Source organism: Lissotriton vulgaris, chromosome 5 (genome assembly GCF_964263255.1).
Source record: "Lissotriton vulgaris chromosome 5, aLisVul1.2, whole genome shotgun sequence".
NCBI classification, from domain to species: domain Eukaryota; kingdom Metazoa; phylum Chordata; class Amphibia; order Caudata; family Salamandridae; genus Lissotriton; species Lissotriton vulgaris.
Window position 1 is genome coordinate 1287738047 of NC_141693.1, and position 10069 is coordinate 1287748115.

At 45.9% G+C, this 10069-nt stretch overlaps 1 protein-coding gene across 1 annotated transcript in view; it reads right to left on the reverse strand.

Annotated features, from left to right (window-relative positions):
* The window catches only part of LOC147712476 (uncharacterized), a 205367-nt gene extending 195648 nt beyond the window's left edge, over positions 1 to 9719 (reverse strand). The window contains exon 1 of the mRNA XM_086923164.1: positions 9473 to 9719. Coding sequence (XP_086779290.1) covers positions 9473 to 9696 — 224 coding nt within the window. The 5' untranslated portion in view covers positions 9697 to 9719. The remainder of the gene's footprint in view (positions 1 to 9472) is intronic.
* Positions 9720 to 10069: the final 350 nt, after the last annotated feature.

The following is a 10069-nucleotide window of genomic DNA, read 5'->3' on the forward strand; positions in this document are numbered from 1 at the left end:
GAATTTAGAACGCAACACCATGGTTGGGGTTTCTCTTTAATAACCAGAATTGATTTCTATCCAAATTAACCCTTTTTGCAACATTAGGATAATCAAAGACTGGGGTATAAACAATGCTCTAATTTATACCTTGCAGTTTCCATTCAGCTCCTAGATGACAGTTAATAGGTCACTGTTCTAGGTTTGGATTTCAACTTATAAACTGCAAATAACAACAAGCACTGGCGTTGCCAATAGGTCTCGCAGTAGGAAAGTTTGAGCTATTGGTCTTGTAAATGACAATTTTTTTTATTTATTTGTTGGTTTTGAAAATAGCTAAATTAATCGCTTTGTCATTTACAATGCCAATAGTTATAACTTTCGCAAATGTGACACCTATAGTATTTGTAATGCAACATGTTTGTATTTACGTGACTTAGATGTATTGATATTACAAATTACAATGGCTTTTAATTGTTTTAAATAATTAATACTTAAATAAAAGTGATTTTAATTTATAATGGAAATAGCTTAAACTTTTGTAAATAACTTTTGTGAAGATTATGTTCAGTTTATTTTATTGTGATGAAAATCCAAGAACAGAAGTGAAATATTAACATCTTTTTGTGACATTTGTAATAAAGCTTGAAACATTGAGAGAACATATTTAAACCAGTTGTTGTTAAATGGTTGCGCGTAATTATGTGTCACTGAGTGGTATTTGAAGTGTATGTGTTTTGTTATGCTATACTATGTTTTGTTATGCTATGCTATGTTTTGTTATGCTATGCTATGTTTTGTTTTGCTATGCTATGTTTTGCTATCCTTGTGTGTGTGTGTGTGGTGTGGTTATGTGTGTATGTGTGTGTGGTTGTGTGTGTGTGTGTGGTTGTGTGTGGGGGTTGTGTGTGTGTGGGGTTGTGCGTTTGTGTGTGGGGGGTTGTGTTTGTTAGTGGGGGTTGTGTGTGAGGGGGCGGTGTGTGACGGGCAGTGCGTGAGGGGGCAGTGTGTGAGGGGGCAGTGTGTGAGGGGGCAGTGTGTGAGTGGGAAATGTGTGAGTGGGCTGTGTGTAAGTGTAGTTGTGTGTGTTTGTGTGTGTGTGGGTGTGTGTGTGGGGGGGTGTGTGTGGGGTTGTGAGTGACAAACCAAATGCATTGATCTACATTTCTTTTCAGGCACCTGGCACCCTGGCGAGAAAGCTTGTTTCTTGTTTATGTAACTGCCACTCCCTTCGGATCACAGCACACGAGACCACAAATGCCTCGGGCAGCCGAGGCATTTATAACATAGGTCTTTCAGCACAAAGGCCTAAAATTACAGGCAAATGCCGTCTGTCGAAATCTTCATCACGGACAGCGGACTGGGTTAATTCAGGGACAGTCCGTGAAAATTACAGATGGGTGGTCACAGTGGGGGGGGGGGGGGGGGTCTAGGGGGGGCAGTAGTTGTGGGGTTAATGCATGAGGAATTCTATTCCGTAACAGTAGCCAAAATGCAGGGTCAGAAATGGAGGGTAGGTTATCTGTGAGCAGTGCACAGGATAACAGCATTCGCCCATTTTCGCTGTAATGTAAATTGTGAGCGTCTCCTGACGCTGCAAAGTGTCTGCCTCATAAGACGTTTTGCTAAAGACGTGTAAATGTCGGTGTTGGCTGATGCCGCAGCTCTGTTTGATTCTCGTGCTAATCACAGGCTGCGGATGGGGGCATTGCGGCAAACCCCCGCGGCGGGCACACCGTCCACCAGCCTGAACCGAGCCTTGGGGCTGCTCCGTTCAAACATGCCGTGGAGGTGAGGGGACTGCTGAGTACGCCTCAGCCTAGAACCTCGGAGGGAGCAGCACGGACGCCGCTGGGTGGCTGGCGGGACTGAAGCTGCAGCGCGTGCACTGCGGCTGTGAGGGCGCCGCGCGCTGCGGGCTCAGAGCTTCATTGTCTGCCGCCACGGACTCCCTCATCCTTCCGTCCGTTCGCTCCACATGGCCCTGGCCGTCTGCAAGCGGCTGTGGCAGCTTAAAGATGTCGTCATCACTTTCCTGCTGCCACTGCTCTTTGCTCCCTTTGCCGTTACTCGCCCAGAACAAGGTGAGGCTTTTAATTAAAAATTGGTCCAAAGGGAATTTCTGAAAGCTACAATTTAGCACTCTATTCTAACCTTAAAATAAGCATGCGCAACTGTCTTAATTCCATGTAGTAAATATATATATATATGAATGTATCTCTTGCAGCTAGTTTCCTGTAATTTTCCCTATTTAATATGAAATATAAACAACCCGCATCCGTCTTGTATAAATTATCTCGTCCGCAGATGGTTCCTCTTTGTGCACACTGCTTCCCCTGACTATGCCTTTGCCCATTGGCTCGTTGTGAGCTACGCTGGGTTACAGACACCAGTGCTGTGTGTTGTCCGTAAGGTGGAGTGGTCGGTCTGTGGGTTAAATAGCTGAACTCAGACCGCACACCGTTGAGGCTTTAAAGCGGCGTGTTGTGATATCCGCGGTCCAGAGGTCTCTGGGGGACATCACATGCGTGCATGTTTCACGCCGAGATCGGATCCATACAGCATGCGCATGGGTACGCTCATCGGAAAGGACAAAACCTGACAACACGTGAAATTCTACCAATAGCCCCTTGCGTTGCCAGGGCAGCCAGGCTCGAAACCTCCCGACAAAAGGAGAATATGCTGAGAGAATAATATGTCTTGCACAATGGGTTGCTATCTGGGTCGTGAAATGTTAGTATGAATCGCAAGTGTGGCAGGTGGAATGCCTGTGTGCGAAAGCGCAATGCGCTTGGAGAGAGGCCGGAGGGAAGCCGGATGGGGGCGGGAGGCCTGGTGAGGGGGCGGGAATGCGAGGGAGGAAAAGTGTGGCAGGTGGAATGCCTGTGTGTGAAAGCGCAATGCGCTTGGAGAGAGGCCGGATGGGGGCGAGAGAAATTGAAAGTACGAGTAGGAGGAGTGAGGGAGGCTGATGCGCACGATGCGCTTGGAGAGAGGCCGGATGGGGGTGGGAGAAACTGAAAGTACGAGTAGGAGGGAGGGAGGGAGGCTGATGCGCGCGATGCGCTTGGAGAGAGGCCGGATGGGGGCGGGAGAAACTGAAAGTAGGAGGGAGGGAGGGAGGCTGATGCGCGTGCTTGTTTGGTCACGTGATTCACATGAACTTAAAGAAAACCGCAGCAAAAAGCCCTCGGTTTGACGAGGATTTTGAGCACTTGAATTCTCGCTTCGCTCAATGCGCTTGCGCGCATTGATAGGTCGCGAGACCTAAAAAGATCTCTCTGACAAAAGAGGTAACCAACTGACCTATTTACATTATGTGCACGTTGTGATCTGCATGGTACATGTTCTCTGCAGCAAGCACATTAACCCTCTACGCTCCCGTTCCATGAGTCAAAACTTTCACTTGATAGAACTCCATCACTCTCTCTAGGAAGAACATTAATCACCAGACTTATAATGGCATTTTTAGTGTTGCCGAAAATTGCTGGAGGCCAGGAAGGAGGCAGCAAGTGCTTTTAGAAACATAATATATTTGCTCATAATCCTGTGAGTTTGCAATACTGTGAATGACTCCTTGTGAAAATAAAAAAAATACAAGTCTATGGGGCACATGCATCAAGGGTTTTTGCATTCGCAAACGGTGTGAATTGCAAAATTCGGCCGTTTGCGAATGCAAATCCCTTTTTTGGGATGCATTAAGGTTTTTACTTTTTTCGCAATTTAAGAAATCACAATTTATTTGCTATTTCTTAAATTGCGATTGCATTTAAGAAATCGCAATTTTGCAATTTCTTAAATGCAATGCATGATTTTTTTTTAAATTGCGAAATCGCAAATAGGAAGTGGTAAATTACCATGAAGTTAACCTTTATGGTAATTTGCAAAAACTTTCAAAAATGCACAAAAGTGCCCGTCCCTGGACCTGTGTTTAAAATAATAAAGTAGGGGAATGTAATCCATCGAATTAAAGAAATAGGGGCACGCCGTGCCCTGCCGATCCCACCCACTTCGACCACTGCTTACAGCGCTCCTTGGGAGAGTTAGTGTTAACCAGCAGTCTCCTTTTGCGCTTCTATCCTATCCCTCTGCTATATGTTGCTCTGCGGCACCATGGGCTTCTGTGTACCTCGCACATCACTTTGCTGTCTCACCTGTTTGCTTATGTCCCCCACCCGCACTCATATTGATCTCTCTTGCGCGTGTGGCTCTCTGCCCCCGCTGCTCACCGCATATCTCCGTCTCATATGTGTGCTTCTCTTAACCTTTTGCATTGCCTCACCCCCCCCCCCCCCCCCCCACACATCACCTTTGAGTTAGTTTCCATTACAAACTCAATGGGTCTTTAAGCAGCGAAAGGTTGCCTTTCCCAATGCTCCTTAGTGCTGTTGTCCTGTGGTGTGTTTCAGAAGCACTGGCCCCTGTATTGGCGGCACTGTAGAGGTTTCTCCAGACTCCAGTAGCGGCAGGCTCCCTGAAATGTGTCGGGCAGGGTTTGAGGTGGGCAGTACTCCCAAGTACCACGTATCAGGCATTAGACTAACCCATTTAATTCTGGTGGTCCGCATCACCACACTGAAAAGCAACGTCATGCATTATAAAGCCTCCTCAGCTGTCAAGCCGAGGGCTTGCTATAATAAAGCTCCCTATAAGCTGCAGTAACAGCGTGCACCGCGCACTGCTCCAGGCAGGCTTGCGGCTCTCTGTGTCAGCCGCTAGAGCTTAGCTGCACAGAGAGTGGTACTACAATGTAACAATAAGTTTCCAAGAACACATGACATCGGGCGGCGATATCACTGGCGTCAGGAGAACGGGTCAGAGTCAGTGCACCCAATTGCTAACGAGTGAAAGTTCGTTGACATCATGTGACTTAACAGGCGGGTCAACTGGCCCCTGCCTCCTGTGGCACAAGCGGGCGGGAGTTTAAAGTTGACATGAGTAGTAGGGTTACACAATGTTAAAACAAAGAATGATGCTCAGGCAAGTCTTGTAGAAAAGGTAGTAGATTTATTCTTGAGATTACATCTCAAATTACAGGATGTTAGTCTAATCGATAAAAGTGCCCCACCACGAGCAGCCTGCTCGCTGCTCAGCCCTTCCACACCAACTGTTTCTCCTTTCAATACAAACCCACTGAACATTCTAAATGACCTCACCATAGGCTGAGCAACAAGGCAGAGGACCTCAAAAGGGAGGATGCATTGGGTAACTAGTACATTACAACAAGTTGTCTAAAGGGGGGAACAACAATTCAAACTGATTCCCTCGAGGCACGCCCTGTGTTGGTTAACCCATACTCTGGAGCCAACCATTTCAAACCCCAACTTGCTGGGGTGTTCTCCTCAGGACTAGGACTGGGTCTGAGAAACTAAAAACAAAATATGTAGTGTAAGTGAGACTAGGCTTCCCTGTTCAAAAGCTACAATAATCAGGTGAAAGCATTTAAATAAGTGGATACCGGATTGTTGGCATCACATCACAGGCAGGACAGTAGGAGTAAGCCTTATAGCTAAACAAGACAGTGTCCACCTAGTGCTAGTTTGTAAATATGGACTGGTCATTCGCACTGTTTATGAGTGTTGGTGTACGTTTACTTTTGTTTTAACCTTTTCACACTGAGTCTAATCACAAATGTGTTGTTTTAATGTGTTCATATGCATTTTTATGTGAATGTTTCACACTCACAATGTGCATCCAAATGATGTGTTGCCCATCTCATGACATGAAATGAATGGTACAATTTTGTTCTTGAAAAAGTCACAAGTTTAAGTGAAATAAAGCACGCAACTGTGTGTCTAAGGTTCTATTTAACTTGGTAGTAACAGTCTACCTGGTCACTCTGTTCGTTTAACAATATTGTAGTGGTCTAGGCCAAGTAGTGAGAGGATCCAAGCCTTGCTTGTTCATACATACAGTTTAAAGTTGGCTGCACTGATTGTTGAGCTGCTGGGCAATGGATTTAAGGTAGCAGAGCTCCCACCGCAGGCTGTTGCACGATATGTGGAATAATGTGCAGCGGCGGTTTCTTTATTTGGGTACTGGGGGCGGGGCTCCTCCCCTTGTTCACTTTGCAGTCTACCTCTCAAAGTTAAGTAAACATTCTCTATTAGTAATCTAGCATTGTTAACACATTTTGGCCAGTGTCTGTTCTGTCGGATTCCTGCTCTGTGAGAGTGTCAAACAAAGTGGTCCCAGATAATCACACAATCAACTCAACCGTAAAATCACTTAGGTGAATACAAAGACAATTATAACAGCATTGTTTGTAATCACAACGTGCATCGTAAAAAATTCATTCATAAAATAAATACATAATAAATCACATATAATGCCCCTAAGAAGTGGAGTTTGGAAGGGTAGTGTTGGGATAGTGAAAGTATAGGAATTAGAACAGGGGTCACTGAGACCTGAATACACCAGAAATAATGATAAGTTAACACAATGGAACAAAAAACTCATCAATTAATTTAGCAATCATGCCTCAAATAAAATCACAAATGATAAATCAGGGAGGAGGCTGAACACAGGAGGAAGTGTCGACGTTTCGACCCAAGTAGATGCTGGCGTGGTATAAACCTTGCTAGAGGGTCTTCATCAGGACAGGGGATGCGGAAGGTGGGGCAATGAATGTTAAGTAGGTACTGCAATGCAATGAGTTGGGTTCAATAGTGGTAGACTCTCGAAGATAAGGTAATGAGGTTACGTCTTGTATATCGGTGCCGGTGTGTTATAGGCAACTTATCACAGTAATAAAGGATCAGCCGGAGTGCAGAGTCTTCCCCCAATGCTGTATATAGGGATGGGATGAGTAGCGGGAGTGAGCTAAAGAATGATGATGGATTAAACCGAGATCAGTTGACTGAGGGTGAGTGCTTGAAAAGGTTCATCACTCCGTCCATCGTCCCCTTTGGTTTTGCTTTGTTCGCCCTAAGTTGGCAGGGTATGCCCAGACATGGGTCCCTTGCTCACTTTGCCACTGGATTCAAGCAGGGAAGACATGGCTTGGTAGTTTGGACTGGACTGTTCCCCTTGAGGCACATGGTCAGACTGATTTGCATATGGCCATGTCTGAACTGTGCTGGCGGAGTGAGCTAAAGAATGAGGATGCATTAAACCCAGATCAGTTGACTGGCGGCGAGTGCTTGCAATTTTCAACACTCCGTCCATCATCCCCTTTGGTTTTGCTTTGTTCAGTCTAAGACTGACGCCATGCCACAGGGCTTAACCTCCAACAGTCCCAAGGTGAAAACAAAGTGAAGCTGGGAGACCATCAGCGCTCTGTCGCCTACATAATGCAGCCTTGGGCATTTTCGTGCTGAACAAGTTTGAGCAAGCATCAGTGTCACTCATAGAGGCCCCAGAATGTGACAGCGTTTTGGGGAGAAGAGGGATAGACGACAAAAGAAACAATGCTGTGTAAGTGCTGAGGCTCCCAGTCTCTCCATGGCCAATGCCAGCGCTTCTCTCATGCTGGCCAACATAAGAGAAGCGCCGGAATTGGTCTGATCTAGCTTGTTTTCCACTCCAAAGGGGACTGGGAGCCTTTGCCTGCTGTTCTCTCCACCGACAATGCAGCTCGGGTTGAGGAGATGTCAATGCATATGACCGTTTGGCCGTCCTAAGACGCCCGACCAAACCATCATGCGCACTGACAGCAGTGCTGCCCACCACTCCCCTTCTGTGCCTGTCATGGCATGGCCCGCCCCAAATTTTCAGCATCCAGAGGGAAAATAAAATGATAATACTATTTTATTAGCAATGTATTTCTCTTTTCCCTCAGCTGGTCAACCGGGGGAGGGGGGGGTGGGGGAGGGGTGAGACTCTTCCACCGTAGTGGAGAAGCCGCCGCTGCCAGACTCCCTGGCAGAGTTGGACTTTGATACCATTTTGTTGCAGAGATGATTTTGGTATAAAATAATCCTTGAAAGGGGACTGCAACAGACAGGCTTGTGCTGAAACCCAAGCCTCCCTGTGTGGCTACAGAGTGCGCCCTCATTTCCACTTACAAGCCTTAACAGTTAACCAACAGTAAAATCTGTTGTAGTTCTTTACTGTTTTGGGGGTTTACTATCAGGAAGTTTGTTCTTACAATACACGTGGGAGTTTAAGGATTCTTAAAAAGTCAAGCCTGGTCGCAGACACCTTTCAACATGTCCACAGAGAACGTTCAGCGGGTTAATGCATCTGATGCACTGAAAGGTGTTACCACCAAATTAGCCTAGTCTCTAAATATAAACAGCCCAGTTCTTTTACATTTGTATGTGAAAACAAACAGCTAATGAGGTAAAATAGTGTATAGATTTCAAGCGTGGGGTAGGCCCCTTAGGTAACTTTTGTGCAACCAACGGGGTTGAATCCAATCAGAATGGCAAACTTTTATGCTCTGAAAGGTGATAATAATGCATTCCGCCGAGTTGCAATAGCAACACGTTAGTCACAGTGCTGGGAATCTGCTAGAGTAGACTATCACAGAAACTGATACATACAAGCATTGGCAAAGCCAATAGGTCTCACCTATGCAAGGCCTACTGGCTTTGTCAATGTTTACAGCCATTTTGTTCAGCAGCCTAACTGTAGTGCACCATGGCTAACCGTTTTTTTTTTTTAGAAAAGTGCTGCGACATGGTCAACGCTGGCTTCTCTATAGCGCTTTTTTCTTACTTTCAACTATGCTTCACAGCACCCACATAGCTGTTCAACAAAGAAAACACTAACAAACCAAATAGCTCTACTATTTGGCTATACAATGTTTTTTGAGCCACGTATGTACAGTTGTGTGGCTGCTGTGCAGTATGGTTAAAAGTAGTAAACCATCGCTATGACACAGCCATCGTTGAAGGTGTCATAGCACTTTTTTTTAATTATGTTATACTTTCAGTCAAGCTGCACTGCAGGTAGGCTTTTGTAAAACATGCTTAAAACACTGACAACGTCAATAGGTCTCACATAGTTGAGACCTATTGGCTTTGCCAATGTTTGCTTTACCTTGGACCTCCCGTCAGGGCACATCGGATTGAACGAGTTTACAATGGCCGATGAGGGACGGGTTTCGCAAGAGCCGGGTGCGCCATACACAGACTTTTAAAGGCTCTGACTCACTAACTCAGGTCCTGCAGCATGTCGAGATCGAGAGTGCCTATGAACCGCTATTATTGCCGTCTTCAATAAAATTAAGAAATGTAATGAAACAATGATTCAAAGATAACAGGAAGTGCGTAGGCTTGCTTCTGATGTTATCCAAAGTGAAAGTGTCGTTAAGGTTGATGGGCTACATTCTCTGACAATAGGTAAAAGTGCTGTTTTTTAATGTGTGCATTTTTTTTTAATACAGACACCATTAAGTTTCTCACGATTTTCAGCACTTGCTCTTCTGTAAAACGATGTGATGCTTATCGCCCCGCTCGCGCTGCCTAAGTATGCCGACTTAATAAAATAATACGGCGAACATTAAATGCCACTGTAGTCAGGCCCCCAGAGGCCATCTCTGGCTCACCCTGCTCCGTGCACAACGATGCAGCTCTTCCCGTCGGCATGCAGCCGCTTCACGGTGGCGGCTGCTCTCTGAAGGGCGTCCGGTCGCACAGTTTCCAGCTGCCCTTTGTTTGTCAGAGCGCTGCCTCCAAGCTTCACTATACAGTCAACGACAACCATGTCCTCGCGTGGTTCACCGGAGGCAGAAACAGCACAGGCAAGAATTGCAGCCAGTGACGCAGCCATTTCACTAGTGCCGACTCAGCAGTGAGAGGAAAAGGGGGCGTGGCCAAAGAAGTGTTTTAGGCTGCTCTGACATCAGTAGAAACCTCAATTCCATTGGTCTGATTTTCTGCAGAACCAGCCGATTGCATACAGCATCCTGCACTTGTTCGGGGTTACCTGATTGTTTAGAAAAAGTCACCAAAGATAGGGCACTACACACCCACCTACACTGTTAGCCTGCTGATGGAACAAAAAACAGTTATCATAGATAGAGGGCCAAGCAGAGTAAGGGTATCCAGTAGTGCATGGCAACAAGACAACGATGACCAGTTTTACTATTCAATTTGGTTTAGCCTACCTACTTTTGTTATTTTCATAATAACTGCTGTGATCC